Source organism: Caretta caretta, chromosome 6 (genome assembly GCF_965140235.1).
Source record: "Caretta caretta isolate rCarCar2 chromosome 6, rCarCar1.hap1, whole genome shotgun sequence".
In the NCBI taxonomy this organism is placed as follows: Eukaryota; Metazoa; Chordata; order Testudines; family Cheloniidae; genus Caretta; species Caretta caretta.
The window spans coordinates 82,193,143-82,212,366 of record NC_134211.1 but is presented as its reverse complement, the minus strand read 5'-3'; the positions used below and the strand labels follow the sequence as shown (position 1 = coordinate 82,212,366).

Genomic DNA, 19,224 nt, shown 5'->3' with positions numbered 1-19,224 from the left:
CAGAAGAAGGGGGAGATACTGAGGTGATTTGTCTCAGTCCCCCAAGACAGGAGCCACCACTTTAGGGTGAGTGCAAGGCAGGGCCTGCTCTCTCGTCCACCTCCCAAAGAATATTTTCACCAGCTGCCTATGCCTGGGCTTTGTAAGGGACTGAGTGCCTCCTAAAAAGAGGTATTTAATTATAACAACTTTAAACCCAGCTATGGGGAGCAAATCAAAAAGGAAAAGATAAGTAGTGTTGAAAACTCAGAGAGAGCAGTGAGGGCCAGGAGTCAGGAGCAGGGGAATGCTGCTGGAGACAACAAGGACAAGTTGGAGAGCTGGCTGAGTTGGGTCTGGGCTCCTAAGAGAAACAGGTTGGTATGCCTTTATGGACCCACCTGAAAAGTCAGAAAGGCTGCAACCCCAGGAAAAGGGTCCTGAGAAACCTCATTACTCTATAGGGAAAAAAGCTGGGAAAGTAGCCAGGGAGGCTGAGGTTTGTTTGGCTGTGTACAATGGAAGACAGACCAAAGGTGATGGGGGGAGGGGAGAGACTGTTTGCCAGGTGGGAGACTGAGAGAATCTAAGTTTGTCCAGTAGGAAGCTGGGAGGAGGAAGTCAAGAGTTGAAACAGTAAAGCGCCCAGACCACAGAAAAGAGAAACTGTGACCCACTGAGAGATTGGGAAGAGACTGTTTTAGTTATTACATACTAATGATCTAGCTCCGAGAATGGGTGTATTACATGACTCTAGTCTTGGTCATATGATAAAGAGCCCTAGGGAAAAGAAAAACAAAGGACAGATACTGCTAAGCTGCCCAAGACAAGGATGGGACGCTACAGAGCAGGTGTATACATCTACAAGGATGTACAGAGAATAACTCACAAGGTAGGCAAAAGGCAGAAAATTTGGACTGAAGATCAGCACAGAGAATACAAAAATTATGGCAACTGGAAGACAAAGAGGAAGACATAAAGATCAAAGTTGAAGACCAAGAACTAGAACAAATGGGAAAATGTGTATGACTGGTATCGAACAATGGGAACTGTCAAGATGACATATCAAGAAAAGTTGGACTAGCCACTACTGCATTTGGAAAATTCTGGAAGATCTGAAAGGCTGAAGACATTTCAAGAAACGTGAAGCATATATGAGACAACTGTTGTGCCAAAACTGCTGAATGAGTCAGAAAGCAGATAAACAAAATATATTGACTGCAGATACAACCTGGCTGAGGGGAACAACAATTGATTCAAGGCTGTAGAAAATAAAAAATGAAGTGATAAGAAAATGGCTTGGGCAACAAATAACTCTGTTACAGAAGGTTCAAGAAAGAAGATTGCAGTGGTCTGGACATGTGTCCAGGAAGGACCCAGAAAGGAGATCATTCATGGAGATACATACCAGAATGCAAGGAACTAGAAAAAAAGGAAGACCGAGGATGTGTTGGATAGATACAGAACTAAAAGATTAAAGATGAACAAAGCCGTAAAAATTGTACAAGACAGAAAGCTGCAAAGCGTACAACTCCATCGTTATGTAGGTTCTTGTGGACCACAGAGGACAATTTATGAACGTCAATGTGGGTTGCACTGGAAAAGATCATGATGCCCAGGTTTTCCGCTGATCACAAGTCTACACTCATGGACAGGCTAAGACACTATTTCTACCAAGTGGCATTGTCATAAATGGAGTTACTGTCCCCTCTGTTATTCTGGGGGACCCTGCATACCTCCTTTTTACTAGGAGTATGAATCCATACCCTGATTTCAGAGGCCCTGGCAAAAGAGGATTTAATTACACACTCAGCAGGTGCAGAATGGTTGTTGAATGTGCTTTTGGGAGATTGAATCCCATTGGAGACTTTTACAGAACCATTTGGATGCCAGTGTCATTGATGCTGTCCGAATTACCGTGGCTTGCTGTGCACTTCACAATCTTTGTGAAGCCAGAGGCAAGCCATTTCCCTCTGAACGGGCCTATGACAGTGAGATCGGTACATTCAGTGAATCAGTATATTCAGCCAGAAAGTGAACCTACCACAGCTGGAGCTGGATGCATCCAGGCAACAGAGATCAGAGATGCTTTGTGTTCCCACACTGTGGACTTGTCTGGCCCAATGGAAGAGAGGGAATAGTACAGTTACTCCTCACTTAAAGTTGTCCCGGTTGACATCGTTTCGTTGCTGCTCAATTAGTGAACATGCTCGTTTAAAGTTGCACAGTGCTCCCTTATAACATTGTTTGGCAACTGCCTGCTTCGTCCACGGCTTGCAGAAAGAGCAGCCCGTTGCAGCTACCTGGTGGGGGCTTGGAACCAGGGTGGACTGGCAGCCCCCCCACTCCCAAGTTCCTTGTGCAGCAGCTGCCCAGCAGGCTATCAGTTGCCAGCAGTTCAGCGGTCCCTCCCGCCACTGCCATGTGCTGCTCCTGCCCTCTACCTTGGAGCTGCTCCCAGGAGCCTCCTGCTTGTTGCACAGTGGGGAAGAGGGGGGCTAATATCAGGGTGTGTCCCTCCCCCCGCTCCTGCTGACCCTATCTCCCTAGAGCAGGGGACATGACAGGGCTCAGGACGGAGGAAGCTTGCAGACAGCAGCTGCTGTCTCAACTTCCTGATCTAAAAAGGTAGTGTACTTAAAGTGAGGCCAGCATACTTAAAGGGGCAATGCGCATCTCTCTCACACACACACACAGGGTGTGTGTCTCTGTCTGCCATGCTGTCTCCCTCCCTCTATTTGTGCTGCCTTGTAGAGTGTGAGGCTACATTAACAACGTGTTAACCCTTGAGAGCTCAGCCAAATGCTAGTTCAGCATTTAGCAGTAAGGCATTCCCTTGGAAATATCCCATCCTCTTACTCCACCACCTCAACCAAGCTTCAGAATCACCATCATTGCTATGTACAGTATTAAATTGTTTCTTTAAAACTTATACTGTGTATACATATATATAATATAGTCTTTTGTCTGGTGAAAAAAATTTCCCTGGAACCTACCCCCCCCTTTACATTAATTCTTATGGGGAAATTGGATTCGCTTACCATTGTTTCACTTAAAGTCCCATTTTTCAGGAACGTAACTACAATGTTAAGCGAGGAGTTACTGTACCTTTATGAATGTGCTGGGGAGGGAGAGTACGGGGGCAGGTAGGGTGTTTGGGGAGAAGTGTGGAATTTTAGTGCCAATGTGATGTACTTATGAATGACATGACCACATATAAATGGGAGAGGGATATTATTCACAGTACAGAACCATAGGGTTAGAAGGGACCACAAGGGTCATCTACTCTAACCCCCTACCAAAATGCAAGATTTTTTGTCTAAACCACCCAAGACAGATAGCTATCCAGCCTCCTTTTGAAAAACTCCAGTGAAGAAGCTTCTACAACTTCCTTCAGGAGTCTGTTCCATTGTCCTACTGTTCTTACAGTAAGGAAGTTTTACCTGAGATTTAATCTAAGTCTGTATAGATTGATGTAAAGAAGTGATTGAAGTACTAACTGCTATAGATAACTATATTGACGGATAATCTTTGCATACTAATTGTCCCTGCTCATGTGTTCACCTTTATTATTTTGAATATACATTGTATGATGTGAAGTAGTGACAGAAATAAACTTTCTTGATTAAATAAAAAAAAAAAAAATGTATAAACATGTGTAGGAAAAGTACAACGTTCACCCATTGCCAGGCTGGTCAGCTGCCATTACCACACCAAAACCCCAGTACTAGCAGAACCTTACAGAAAAAACAAAACCAAAAAACCACCAACTTTCACTAAATCCCGCCGGGGGGACCAACCCCAACTTAAGTTTTAACCCAGTGGTTAGAGTACTTACCTAGGATGAATGAGACCCCCCCAGTTCAAGTCCCCCATCCTCCTGAGAGGAAGAAGAGATTTGAACATTCATCTCCCACCTCTCAGGTGAATGTCCTAACCACCGGGCTATGGGATATTCTGATGTAGTGCTCCCTCAATCTCTCCTGTTGAAACTGTTTCACTGTGCATAAAATAATGAAAAAAACTCTTTGGGCCAAAGAGAAAGACAGCAAGCATGAGGATGACTCTGTAGCTTTGTAGTTAGAGCACTCACCTGGGAGATCCAGAATCCAGCTCCCTGCTCCAATGACTTTTTTTTTTAAAGTTATTTACCAACAGTGGAACAACTTCAACAGAAGTGACCGGCAGAGCCTTACATCAGATTATCCCATAACCCACTGGATAGGGCATTCCCTTCAGAGATTACAACTCCCTGTTCAAATCCCATCTCTGATGGAAGAGAAAATTGAGCTGGGGCATCTCCCACATCCCAGGTGAGAACTCTAACCACTGGGCTAAAGGTTATGAGGGAGGTTGTTCTCCTCCAGCTTCTTGTAAAAGCAGCTGTCATAAAACATACAGCTAAGGGAAGCATAAAATCCCTCCTTTACCTGTAAGGGGTTAAGAAGCTCAAATAACCTGGTTGGCACCTGACCAAAAGGACCAATAACAGAAGAAGATCCTTTCATATCGGGGGGGTTTGTTTGTGCTCTCTCGGGTCAGAGAGTAGGACCAGACAGAAAAAACCCTCTCCTAAAACTCTATCTGAAATAAGCATCTACGATTACAAAAACTGTAAGTAAAGCAAGGAAATGCGTCAGATTATCTTTTGTTTTAGCTTGTGAATTTTCCCTATGCCAAGAGGGAGGTTTATTTCTGTTTTTTGTAACCTTAAAGTTTTGCAGAGAGGGGAATCCTCTGTGTTTTATATCTTATTACCCTGTAAAATTACCTTCCATCCTGATTTTACAGAGGTGCTTCTTTTACTTTTTTCTTTATAATAAAGTTCTGCTTTTAAGAACTTTTTTACTGTCCTAAAAACCCCAAGGGTCTGGTCTGTGCTCACCTTGTTTACCTATTTGGTTGGTATATTATTCTCAAGCCTCCCCAGGAAAGGGAGTGAAGGGGCTTTGGGGGATATTTTGGGGAAACAGGAACTCCAAGTGGTCCTTCTCCTGAATCTCTGTCTCACCCACTTGGTGGTGGCAGCAATACCGTCCAAGGACAAGGAAGAACTTGTGCCTTGGGGAAGTTTTTAACCTAAGCTGGTAGAAATAAGCTTAGGGGGTCTTTCATGCGGGTCCCCACATCTGCACCCCAGAGTTCAGAATGGGGAGGGAACCCTGACAGCAGCATTTGCATCTAACCCAAAGAGTTTGCAGCTGAGAATCCCAAACAGAGGGAAGTGTCTCCCTTCCAACTGAACTTGGTCACCAAACTGCCAGGGGGTAGGGCTTAGGACACAACCGTCACATTGGCACCTCCCATTGGCTAGCTTAGGCAGGTTGTCACCTAGCATGATGGCTTTTGTGCATCCAATTTGGAGGTGCCTATATCTCCCCATTCATTGTATAAGGAGCCTTAGGTGCCTCACTCAGGCTTAGAGAATCCCAATGATTTTGTAAAAAGAAAAGGAGTACTTGTGGCACCTTAGAGACGAACCAATTTATTTGAGCATGAGCTTTCGTGAGCTACAGCTCACTTCATCAGATGTTTACCGTGGAAACTGCAGCAGACTTTATATACACACAGAAATCATGAAACAATACCTCCTCCCACCCCACTGTCCTGCTGGTAATAGCTTATCTAAAGTGATCAACAGGTGGGCCATTTCCAGCACAAATCCAGGTTTTCTCACCCTCCACCCCCCCACACAAATTCACTCTCCTGCTGGTGCTAGCCCATCCAAAGTGACAACTCTTTACATAATCAAGTCGGGCTATTTCCTGCATAGATCAAGGTTTTCTCACATCCCCCCCACCCCCATACACACACAAACTCACTCTCCTGCTGGTAATAGCTCATCTAAACTGACCACTCTCCAGGTTTAAATCCAAGTTAAACCATAACATCTGGGGGGGGGGGGGTAGGAAAAAACAAGAGGAAACAGGCTACCTTGCATAATGACTTAGCCACTCCCAGTCTCTATTTAAGCCTAAATTAATAGTATCCAATTTGCAAATGAATTCCAATTCAGCAGTTTCTCGCTGGAGTCTGGATTTGAAGTTTTTTTGTTTTAAGATAGCGACCTTCATGTCTGTGATTGCGTGACCAGAGAGATTGAAGTGTTCTCCGACTGGTTTATGAATGTTATAATTCTTGACATCTGATTTGTGTCCATTTATTCTTTTACGTAGAGACTGTCCAGTTTGACCAATGTACATGGCAGAGGGGCATTGCTGGCACATGATGGCATATATCACATTGGTGGATGTGCAGGTGAACGAGCCTCTGATAGTGTGGCTGATGTTATTAGGCCCTGTGATGGTGTCCCCTGAATAGATATGTGGGCACAATTGGCAACGGGCTTTGTTGCAAGGATAAGTTCCTGGGTTAGTGGTTCTGTTGTGTGGTATGTGGTTGTTGGTGAGTATTTGCTTCAGGTTGCGGGGCTGTCTGTAGGCAAGGACTGGCCTGTCTCCCAAGACTTGTGAGAGTGTTGGGTCATCCTTTAGGATAGGTTGTAGATCCTTAATAATGCGTTGGAGGGGTTTTAGTTGGGGGCTGAAGGTGACCGCTAGTGGCGTTCTGTTATTTTCTTTGTTAGGCCTGTCCTGTAGTAGGTAACTTCTGGGAACTCTTCTGGCTCTATCAATCTGTTTCTTTACTTCTGCAGGTGGGTATTGTAGTTGTAAGAAAGCTTGACAGAGATCTTGTAGGTGTCTGTCTCTGTCTGAGGGGTTGGAGCAAATGCAGTTGTATCGCAGAGCTTGGCTGTAGACGATGGATCGTGTGGTGTGGTCAGGGTGAAAGCTGGAGGCATGCAGGTAGGAATAGCGGTCAGTAGGTTTCCGGTATAGGGTGGTGTTTATGTGGCCATTGTTTATTAGCACTGTAGTGTCCAGGAAGTGGATCTCTTGTGTGGACTGGACCAGGCTGAGGTTGGTGGTGGGATGGAAATTGTTGAAATCATGGTGGAATTCCTCAAGGGCTTCTTTTCCATGGGTCCAGATGATGAAGATGTCATCAAGATAGCGCAAGTAGAGTAGGGGCTTTAGGGGACGAGAGCTGAGGAAGCGTTGTTCTAAATCAGCCATAAAAATGTTGGCATACTGTGGGGCCATGCGGGTACCCATAGCAGTGCCGCTGATCTGAAGGTATACATTGTCCCCAAATGTGAAATAGTTATGGGTAAGGACAAAGTCACAAAGTTCAGCCACCAGGTTAGCCGTGACATTATCGGGGATAGTGTTCTTGACGGCTTGTAGTCCATCTTTGTGTGGAATGTTGGTGTAGAGGGCTTCTACATCCATAGTAGCCAGGATGGTGTTATCAGGAAGATCACCGATGGATTGAAGTTTCCTCAGGAAGTCAGTGGTGTCTCGAAGGTAGCTGGGAGTGCTGGTAGCGTAGAGCCTGAGGAGGGAGTCTACATAGCCAGACAATCCTGCTGTCAGGGTGCCAATGCCTGAGATGATGGGGCGCCCAGGATTTCCAGGTTTATGGATCTTGGGTAGTAGATAGAATATCCCAAGTCGGGGTTCCAGGGGTGTGTCTGTGCGGATTTGATCTTGTGCTTTTTCAGGAAGTTTCTTGAGCAAATGCTGTAGTTGCTTTTGGTAACTCTCAGTGGGATCATAGGGTAAAATTTAGGCGTCATCATACCTAAGTTTCTTTCTGAATCTCCTCCTATGTATATTTGCTCTATATAGCAGCTAATGCCTTATCCATACAAACAGTATTTTATAGATCTTCCTTTGCTCTTAAATATAACAGATACTTGCGTAAGACACAAAGAACCTGGCCTACTTCTGAGAGGACTTACTTCAATGCAAGTACTCCCAATTTACAGTGGCTGGTGAGCATAATGAAGCTCTCTTATTCTTAAGAGTACACTGGTTCCAGCTGCCCATTTCTGACCTGAAATTACAGTCTTAGCTTTGTGATATCACAACTAGTTACAGTAATAATTTTGTGTTAGTCTTTACAAATAACTGACTTTAAGGCTTCAGGGAGACATTTAGTTCCTTTTTCTTCAGCCTTTCATTTCAAGTATTTTTGTATATTAATTTCTCCCGTAGAAGAGTAAACCTCTGTTACCATGACAGATGTTTTGAGTATTATCTATCACCTACACAACTATTTTTCCAAATTGGTGTCAAGAAAAAGTAGACCCAATGCTGTGCCAGTAGCCACTAGTATGGACCTCTGTGCCCTTGCAGAATCACAGCAAACTCACTGAGACACTGATAGGGGCAGAGTACAGTGCTAACAAACCCAGATGAAGAATCAGGACTACTGACTCATTCACTGTGCCAACATAATAAACAAATCAACATAGAACGTAAAATGCTATGAAAAATAAAGGAATTTACTCAGAGTAAATACTTTGATTTCATTTAACTGGTGGCCCCTAATAGTAACTTTTTATTTACATTGCTCACAGCAAACTAAGTTTATTTAAGTTTGATAAATAATTGTTCACTTACCGAATCACATGCTGCTAATGCAAGGGCTACGTTTACTGTAAGAAAAGAAGAAGAAAAAAAAGTTAATCACAGCAGAATTTTATTTCCCAAATATTTTACAATATTATGAACCTCCACAAGAAAGGAAGAGACATCTAATATAAATATTGATCATGTGATTATAATTGCCACTTTAGTTCTTAAGGCTTGTCTTCACTAGCAACGCTGCCGCACTTTAATGTGGCTGTGTAGTCGCAGCACAGTGCCGGGAGACCGCTCTCCCAGCACTATTTAAAAAAAAAAACAAAAAAACATCTCCACAAGGGGAATGGCTCCCGGTGCTGGTGCACTGTCTACACTGGCACTTTACAGCGCTGAAACTTGCAGTGCTCAGGGGGGTGTTTTTTCACACCCCTGAGCGAGAAAGTTGCAGCGCTGTAACGTGCCAGCATAGACAAGCCCTTAGCTCAAGTCAATACACTTGAGTTAACCACCTAGCTCCAGTGAGAGCAGAGTTACCACACTGCAAAACAACGCAGGAGCTATAGAGCGAGTTGATCAGCAACACTGGATGAGCATCTGAGGAGTTGTTTTAACTCAAGATGCTGCATCCCCATTGCATGATCAGCTCCAGCATTAGCAGCACTTGATCTTCAACACCCCCCACACACCCTAAAGTGCTAACTAGTTTGATCTTAAAAGCACCACTTAACTCAAGCTAGGGATCTGTGGGTGAATGGAATCAGATTAGGGGAAAAACTTGAGTCATAGAGCAAACTAATAGTGCAACGAAGGCAAGCCTTTATTTTCTAAGAAACAGTGCAGAATAAAAAGAGGTTTTTCAAAAGGTTTTGGTTTTCTCTACCAAAAGAAAACCTTGAGAAAAATGTTTGAGATTTCTGTTAGAGAATTTAATACCAATTTGATTTTTTTAAAGGCATACTTAAAAGGTTGTACTTAAAGATTGTACTTAAAAACAAATTCAGATTTCCTTACCACGCTCTCCACTAACCTTTTTAATTTAATGACCAGTGACCTGCACCTTTAAAAATAGGCTTGTGCCATTTTTTGCTTCCTTATGATTTTTTTTTTTTAATTTTTAATTACATTTTCTGTAATAGGAACAAAACCAGGTTTTTGCTTGTTACTTTAAATTTCAAATCTTATCTACCCTGGAAGTATCTGTAGCAGTGCTGTTTGGGAAATTTTCAACAACGGGGGAGAGAGGGGAAGAAAATAAAAGCAGATTCATCAAAACAAACTTTTACAGGAACATTTCAGTTTTGACAAAATTTACTCAAAGGTTTCTCAGGTCCAGTTTGGAATTTCTGAGTTTCTTGGCCGAAACAAGAGAGACATTAGCACCTCAGCCTGGTGGCTAGGGCTTTCATCTCGGATGTGGAGACCTAGGTTCAAATCAGTGATCTGAATCATCCTAACAGCCAGGCTATTTGCTGTTCTCTGTTGGATAGGCCTGTCTGTCTCACTCTCTTACTTACTTCAAGTTCGCCCCAATACAGAACAGGAACATTTTTGAACTAGTGAAAAATTTTCACACAATGGGAAAATCATTGTCCATCCAAGTCTAGAGTGGAAGCAACTTAAGAACTTGTGAAATTTGACAAGAAACTGACCACTGAGCAATTGAGAAGAATTTTTAGTCAGATGGTTTATATTTTTGTTTGTTTGTGTCAACCTTTATTTAACGCCAATACTTGGAAAGAAAGGATATTTTTATAAAAGTTTCAACAACCCAACACCTTCAACTAAGGTACAAGACCCTCAAGAAGTCCTTCAGCAAAACCAGAAGGTTACTTGACCTTCCTAATAGTTCCAAGTTAAAAACAAACAATAAAAATTAAATAAAAACCTCTTTAGGCCTTCGTTATACATCATACAAAAAAAGGACTACAAACCCAAATTCAATTCTCTAAAGCAGCTCGTCTGTCTTTTTGGTAACGAGAAGGACGAGACAGATTTGTTGCAAGGTTGGTAGGGAAAGGAAAAGTTTAGACAAATTAGAAAAACAGAGCTAAGATCTCTGCATGAAAAAATTCTGGCAAGAGGGAAAACTGGAAGTGGAAGAGAGGCATAAAGAGAGAGGTAGGAAGGAATAAAAATAAACCACTTAATAGGTGGATGGAAAATAGTACAAGAGAGAGAAGAAACACCAAAAGAATAGAAGGAGGAAGAAAAAGCTTTTTCCATATAAAATAGCACCTCCTCTCAGTCACTGAGAGGAACTACTGTTTCCAGAAGATCCAAATCAGGTGTGTGAAAGTGACAGAAGAAAGAGGGAAGTTGATTTGACTTCTCCTAAAGGTAGAAAAGTTATAGGGCAATGGGAGAAAAGGAGAGAAACATAATTCAACAGTAAACACAACGGCTGATTAAGAAATAGTCTTGAATAGGCTTTTCCTGGGATTCCCATCCAGTTGTCCTAATATGGAGGGGTGGTTGAGGCTGGAATGCAAGAATACTTAAGCAATGAAAAATATGGGAAACTGAGGCTCAGAGATACAGAAGTCAAAGATGGGGTGCTGAGGTCTGCAAAGCAGTCACATCTCCCCAAGCGTCCTTTAACAAAAATGACAGGGTACACAACTTTAAAAGCAAGTTAATCCCAGATTTCAGCAGCACTGCAATGGGCTGAATAAAAATTCTGCAATTATCTAACCTTTAGATATTCATCTTAACACAGAAATTTATTCTCATTTTGACAAATGAGCACCAAGAGACTGTACTGAGAAGATAAAACAGATATGCAATACCCATTTGAAAGGAGACTATAGCTCCAAAACACCAATCCTTGGACAGTGAATTTAGATTTAAGCTACATCTTTTATATTTATTACTTTGTTATGTAGCTGAGAGTGCAGTCCATATATATGGTCAAAACTGGAATCTCTGCCCATATTTTAAAAAAATATAGATTTTAATTAACTTCATCCAGACTCCAATAAGTAGCCATGAATTCAGTTTTTTCATTTGTGGACATAAAGGGGTAAATTGTTTTTATCATTGGAAAGTCAACTTTACAAACCATACTATCAACAACCTAACTAAGAATAGCGAATTACAATCACCAGCCAGCAAGCACACTGTAAAGAAATACACCAATTGATTATTCCGTATGATGTGTCCATAGAGAGATGAAATCTAAAATAAGGAAATTCACTCAATCTGTACTTCAGTTTACAATCACTAAGCAATTCCAAATTAAACATGTCTATGTTTTGTTTTTGTTTCTTTAATTTAACAGCCTGCCCATTCCATGACTGGCAACCCAGAAAATGAACTTATATATATATATTATTTATGTAGAGCTGTGAGCGTCTTTTTTAGACCATAGACTTTGAACAAAGTCAGAATCTGAGGATTTCACCAAGAAATATATATATTAAGATATTGCCTTCTTAATATGGATTCTTGAAGAGATTTTTAAATAAATTCACAAAGGCTAATATAAAGAGAAATATTTCCCAAGTAATTTTACTGTCAACAAGACTTTATTTTTATTGAACAAACCTCTGCAGTGTTATCATCCCAAATGTAACATTATAGTTCTATTGCCGAGGAACCACAGTTAAAAGGTAAATCATTAGTTTGAAATCTAGTTAGATGGGGGGAAAAAAAGGAGTCAAAGCAGTTTGTACTATACACACTCATGAGGCCCCCTACCAATTTTTGTGGTTTGCAAACACTGTTTTGTTTTTCCTTGGGTAACGTCCACACAAACAACTGAGAAAACTGACAAAGGTCCTGATCCTGCCAGCCTCCCTACATGGGCAGATCCCCGCCTTCCACTGAAGAAAATGAGTCTCCACATGTGTCGGAAGTCCACCTGCCCTGAGCAGCTTCTAGCAGCAGGATCTAATGGAAGTCTAACTTAGATCCTGCTCCTGCAGTATGGGGTGTTTATAGGTAGACCTCTGCATTCATGTGGAACTACTTTGAACGCAGGGAGACTTTGCAGGGGTATAAGGGCCTATCCAAAATGACTGGACTATAGGATCAAGGCATATGAACTCCACAAGGACACAAAATGTTGTGATTGTCAAATGCAGAAAGACAGACAGACTTTCTCTTCCGCCCCCCCTCCGCAACCCTATTAAAATAATCTTAGGTGTTATTTGCACAATTATAGATGAAAAACTTTCAAACTGACTGTCCTTTTAAACTCTTGCAGACTACACAGAAGTGAAACTGACTTGTCTGGTTTCACAGCTTCAGACTGAATGAAATACAAAAATTGCCTAATAGCTGAAAAGTAAAGTAGATTTTTTAAATGCTTTTAGTTTTTACTAATACTGCCATACCGCAGATCTTTAATAAAGATAAATATGCATGTTTTTATTTTGCTGTTTACCGCCTGTGTAATTAGTTTATTAATGTATTTATATAAAAATATGATGCTATTATGCATATTGTAAAACAGAAATAAATACCAATACAATAATAAAAGTGGATGCCAGAGCAAACACGAAAACTTACCTGCTGTTGTTGACTTTCCAACTCCCCCTTTCCCAGAAGCAAAAACCAATACCTGCTTAACTCCTTCTATTGGCTTTTGTTTTGGAAGTCCTCGAGACATGATTTGGGCACGTTTTTCTTTTAGAAACCCATCATTGGTGCTTGATGACTTAAAAAAAAAAAAAAAAAACTAAAAAAACCCCACATATATACTGTTTTGTTACGGATGTACAAGTCCTGTACTCTTTGAAAGAAAAAATTTCAAAGCTGGATTCCAGGAAAGTAACAGTCACCTTAAGACTCAATAGCCCTGTCTACACTTTTGCATGTGAGTAGTCCTGTTTATTCAGTGGGAATTATCTTGTGTGTACAGTTACTCATATACATCTTGCAAGATCAGGGCCTAATTCAGGAGTGATCCAACTGATGTCAGTGAAGTTACAAGTGCGCAAAACCGGTAAAGTATTGCCAGCCTCAAGTGTTCAAAAAAATCACAAACTGCACACCCAAAAAATTTTAACTTAAAAATCCTGAGATTTCTAACAATAACTCTTAGATTCTTTTATTTTGTGCTTTGCTCTACAACCATGTGAGCTAGAAACTTATGTTAAAAAAAAAAAAAAAAGCACCCCGCAAGCTGAGATTCTCACCTACTTATATGACTCCAGGTGCTGGGACCTGGGGGGGATGGTCCACAAGCTGCCATTGGCATTTTAAGCACCATGTCATCTAATCTTACTCAGAAAAGCAACTCAGGCTGACCCACTGATTAAAAAGGCAGAGGATACTGGTGGCCCTTCTACAGTAGGGTTCCCAGCATTGCTAACAGCAATGAATCTGAACCACTGTTAGCAACAGTGGCTAATTTTTAACCTTGATAAGACTTTTTTGGCCTGATTCTGATCTGAATTTAACTAAACCAGTTTTACATATGTAACATTACGAATGTCACTGGAATTACTCCTGATTTACACAAGAGCAGAATCAGATCCAATAATTTTCTATGTCCTGCAGACACCCTACTGTATGGTATATAAGGAATTTCAGCTAGGAGTTTGACACATATACACACACACATGCCAGTCGACGTCTTGCCTGTCACCAGGGGTAACCTTAGACAAAAGTATAACAAATAGATACTTGAGACCCTGTAATTCTGGAGGATTGTCTGTGGGACAACCCAGGAAACACTCAGCCATTGGCAGCTCCTCCTCCTCCAGGTCCTGTTGCTGAACTAATGTCTTGTCTACAGCAGGAAACTGACAGCATATCCATAGCAGAATAACTATTAAGCTGTAAGCTATTCAGCTATAACTCCTCTGTATTGTATGGCCACTCTATTCCAGAATAAAAGTGACTTTATTCCAGAACAATTACTCCAAAGGAGTGGACTAATCATTCCAGAATAACGAGGAGTTCCATGGCACCTTAAAGACTAACAGATTTATTTGGGTATAAGCTTTTGTGGGTAAAAAACCCACTTCTTCAGATGCATGGAGTGAAAATTATAGATACAGGCATAAATATATAGCTGCACATGAAGAGATGTGAGTTACCTTACAAGTGGAGAACCAATGTTGAAGGCCATTTCAGTCAGGGTGGTTGTGGTCCACTCCCAATAATTGATGAGATGGTGTCAATACCAAGAGAGGGGAAATTGCCTTTGTAGTGAGCCATGCACTCTCAGTCCCTATTCAAGCCCAAATTGATGGTTTGGCCAGCATACATGGCAGAGGGGCATTGCTGGCACATGATGGCATATATCACAATAGTAGATGTGCAAGTGAATGAGCTTCTGATGGTGTGGCTCGGCCCTATGATGGTGTCGCTAGAGTAGATATGGGGCAGAGAAGGCAACGGGGTTTGTTACAGGGACACCATTGGCCATCACATACAGTCCCCAGCTAAAACCTCTCCAGCGCATCATCAACAATCTACAACCTATCCCGCAAAATGATCCCCCACTCTCACAGGCCTTGGGAGGCAGGCCAATCCTAGCTTTTGGACAGCCCTCCAACCTGAAGCAAATACTCACCAGCAACTACACACACCACAGAACACTAACCCAGGAACCAATTCTTGTAACAAACCCCGTTGTATTCTCTGTCCCCATATGCCGCTCTGCCCTGTACAATGGCCAAACCGGACAGTCTCTATGTAAAAGGATAAATGGACACAATTCAGACATCAGGAATGGTAACACACAAAAGCCAGTAGGAGAACACTTCAATCTCCCTGGACACTCAATAACAGATTTAAAAGTAGTCATTCTTCAACAACAAAAACTCAAAAACAGACTTCAAAGAGAAACTGCAGAGCTACAATTTATTTGCAAATTTAACACCATCAATTTGGGCTTGAATAGAGACTGGGTATGGCTGGCTCACTACAAAAGCAAATTTCCCTCTCTTGGTATTGACACTTCCTCATCAATTATTGGGAGTGGATCTCACCCACATGGACTGAATTGGCCTTCAACATCGCTTCTCCACTTGTAAGGTAACTCACTTCTCTTCATGTGCCGCTATATCTTTATGCCTGTATCTGTAATTTTCACGCCATGCATCTTAAGAAGTGGGGTTTTTATCCACAAAAGCTTATGCCCAAATAAATCTGTTAGTCTTTAAGATGCCACCAGATTCCTCGTTTTTGTGGATACAGACTAACACAGCTACCCCTCTGATACTTCATTCCAGAATAGACTGTCCCCCCAATACCAAAACACCTACAGCTCAAAAAATTGGTTAGTCTCTAAGATGCCACTAGTACTCCTTTTCTTTTTGGGAATACAGACTAACATGGCTGCTACTCTGAAACCTACAGCTCAAAAGTTACTCTGCTTTAGTTATGCCAATCAATTTCCCCCATGTAGACAAGCCCGGAGATACGGCCACTTACCATGAGCAGCAAATATATCATTTTGGGCTGCGCTGCCAAGCCCCTGAGACATAAAGCTCTTGCGGGACTGGCAGAAAGGGGAAGACCCGCTCCCGCAAAGGACCCTGCCAGCGGGACCCAGCAGCACGGAGCGAGCGAGGGCCACTGGGAGAGTCAGTCCCCGCGGGCAAGAAGCATTAGGAGACCCAGCCCATGGTGGGGCGCATGCACCCCCTACACTACAGGCCCCGTCCTGTTGGGCTGGGGTCCTGCGAATGGGCCTTTAGGGCCTATTCCCTCACGGGACCCACTCCACAGTCCCTATGGGGGCTGCTAGGGGACCCCCACTCCACGTGGCCACAGCGCTCCCCACGCAGGGCGCGGGCAGACCTGCCCTACGCTTGGTGTTTGCGCGCCCCGCCGCCAGTACAAACAGCCGGGGCGGAGCCCGCGCCCAGGGAAGCGGCGGGGGTGGCGGCTCCGCTCCTCCTGGTTCCCCCGGGCTGCACTTACCAGCGAGCGAGAGGAGAAGGTGGCGCTGCCCCAGCCATGCAGGCGGCGCGGAGCCCCAGGACGGAGCCTGGCGCATAGCGCCCGGTACCACACTTGGGCCACCATCTCCTCTACTGCCCCGGGCGCGCTGAGATGGCGTCGCTTAACCCCGCCTCAGCATCCCGCCCCCTTCCCCTGTCGGACCGAAGCACAGCTCTAGGGAGGCGTCTGCCTGCCCCGCACTCTGTCGGGCCCCATGTGCTCCGCTCCACTCCTTCAGGAAGGGGCCGTCAGCCGGAGGCGCTGAACTCAATCTTCCCGCCCCAACGGGAGCGGAGGCTGCTCAACGCCTCCCTGGCCTCAGGCCCGTGTAATTTGTACATTTAAAGGGCTCCGCAGGAGGATGTGTGGCAAAACCCTTGCTTGGCGTGCACCGTGCTCTTGGCACTGCAGAGGCAGGGTCCTGGCATCATACTGGTTCATAGGCAAACGCCACACACCATGCAATTTCAAACAAGAGGGGACTGTTTCTTCGTCAGAGTTTATCACCGTGACACGCCACGAGGTCTGTGTCTACCATGGGTCCCTGTGGATACAAGGTCATCCTGATTCGCTTTGGGGACAGGCTAAAGATAACGCTCTCTTCGGCTATTAAGGGTTCCCGCCCATCTGTTGCCTAATGCTTTGCAAACCATGAGAAGGCACTGCTAGCAAGAAAGTAATCTATAGTTAATGCTTTTTATAAAAAGATATAAAAACCTCTTGCTTCAGTGTTTAAGGCAGTCTCTATTAGCAATTAGGGTGACAATTTCTTGCATCTTCCACTGAAGCACTTGGTGGAAACTTTTAACAGTGCAAGTAATTAAGCACTGGAACAATTTACCCAGGGTTGGGGTGAATTCTCCATCACTGACAACTTTTAAATCAGTGGTTCTCAAATTTTTGTATTGGTTACCGCTTTCACATAGCAAGTCTCTGAGTGTGACCCCCCCCTTATAAATTAAAAACACTTTTTAGTATATTTAACACCATTATAAATGCTGGAGGCAAAGCTGGGTTTGGGGTGGAGGCTGACAGGTTGTACCCCCCCCCCCCGCGCATGTAATTACCTTGTGACCCCCTGAGGGGTCCCGACCCTCAGTTTGAGAACCCCTGTTTTAAATCATGATTGAGTGTTCTAAAGATCTCCTCCAGGAATTATTTTGAGAAGTTCCAAAGGACTGATCTACCCTTAGAATCTATGCTGGTTACTGTTGGGGACAGGATACTGAACTAGATGTAGCACAAGACTGATATGGTATGGCAGTTCCTATGTTCCAATATAGGGTGTGCATTCCCAAGCAGTGACCATAGAAAGAAGCTGTGACAGTTCCTAATTAAAATTTACAGAACTACCAATACCATGAATGAAACGTTGGGTGATGGCATCCCTTAAAAAATAAGCTTTGACACATATCTTTCATAGAGTTGTTATTTATTGCCTTAAAATGGGGTTGATCACACTATACTATTTCATCAGTAAGGCTACATTTTAGTCATGGGTATTTTTAGTAAAAGTCATGGACAGGTCACGGGCAGAAAGGGGAAGACCCGCTCCCGCAAAGGACCCTGACGGCGGGACACAGCAGCACGGAGCGAGTGAGGGCCACTGGGAGACCCATTCCCCGTGGGCAAGAAGCATTATGAGACCTAGCCCATGGTGGGGCACATGCACCCCCTACACTACAGGCCCCATCCTGTTGGGCTGGGGGAGGTGTCCTGCAAATAGGCCTTTCAGGGACCCAAAATGGGGCCTATTCCCTCACGGGACCCACCCCACAGTCCCTATGGGAGCTGCTAGGGACCCCCACTCCATGTGGCCACAGCGTAAACAAAAATTCACAGCCTGTGACCTGTCCATGACTTGTACTACATACCCCTAACTAAAACTTGGGCTGAGGGGCCGTGGGTGTTCTGGGGGAGTGGTCTAGGGGCGCCGTGGGCGCTGGGTGGTGGCCCAGGATCTCTGCTGGTACTGGGGTGGCCAGGCAGCATGTGACCTGAGACCCCCGCTGACGCAGGGGGGAGCAGGGGGGTGATGCATGGCTCAGGACCCTGGCTGGTATTGGGGGTGGGTTTGGTGGGGCTGGCAGGCTCCCTACCTGGTTCCGTGTGTCCCTGCAACTCCTAAGGGGATGGAAGGCCAGGGGGGCTCCACATGCTGCCCCTGTCACAAGCTCCACTCTGCAGCTCCCATTGGCCAGGAACTGCAGCCAATGGGAGCTGTGAGGGTGGTGCCTGCAAGCAGCGACAGCATGCAGAGCCCCCATGGCTCCTCCACCTAGGTCAGGAGCTGCAGGGTGATGCCGGCCGCTTTTGGGGCACCGTGAATTCCGTGACCTCTGTGACAGACACACAGCCTTATTCATGAGACGCCCACGGGACGCCCGTGATTCCACAACATGGTTTGTTGCTGTCCATGCTGGAAAGACCAAACCCTATTTATACAGAATTCCCCAACATAGTAAATTTTGCATTGTGGATAGTCCCTTAAAAAGGATTGAAAACCTAATACAAAATTATCTTTTTGTTTACACCAGTTTAAATCAGGAGTAAATCAATGGTCTATAATCTGTTGAGTCTACTGTAGTCTGTTGAGTTATATTAGTGTAAAACTGGTGTAAAAGGAAAGTCAGGCCTGAGGCAAAAATACTGTTGAAGTCCTGACTACAGAGGCCAGCCAAACTGTATTTTAATCCAGTTTTTTTGGAATTCAGTTTAAACTAAGTTCTCATGCAAGGCCCAATTTTGCAAATCCTTACTGTCATGAATAGTCCTTATTCCATGCTAGTAATTCCGACCCTTGCAGGTTCACGCCTTTAGTTTTCAAACAGAAACCCCAATGTGTAGCTAGTGTTCCATTGTTGTAGATACTTGCAGTGTGTGATGGCTCCAATTTTCTAAAATCAATTTAAAA

The 19,224-nt window shown here is 43.8% G+C and overlaps 1 protein-coding gene across 3 annotated transcripts in view; it reads right to left on the bottom strand.

Annotated features, from left to right (window-relative positions):
- The window catches only part of NUBPL (NUBP iron-sulfur cluster assembly factor, mitochondrial), a 156,420-nt gene extending 139,964 nt beyond the window's left edge, over window positions 1-16,456 (bottom strand). The window contains exons 1-3 of one of the 3 annotated variants that reach the window (XM_048854229.2): window positions 16,290-16,456; window positions 12,921-13,068; window positions 8,448-8,482 (exon numbers count right to left, since the gene is read on the bottom strand). In XM_048854229.2, coding sequence (XP_048710186.1) covers window positions 8,448-8,482; window positions 12,921-13,068; window positions 16,290-16,394 — 288 coding nt within the window. In that variant the 5' untranslated portion in view covers window positions 16,395-16,456. The remainder of the gene's footprint in view (window positions 1-8,447; window positions 8,483-12,920; window positions 13,069-16,289) is intronic. The other 2 variants (XM_048854230.2, XM_048854231.2) reach the window with 2 other exon arrangements.
- Window positions 16,457-19,224: the final 2,768 nt, after the last annotated feature.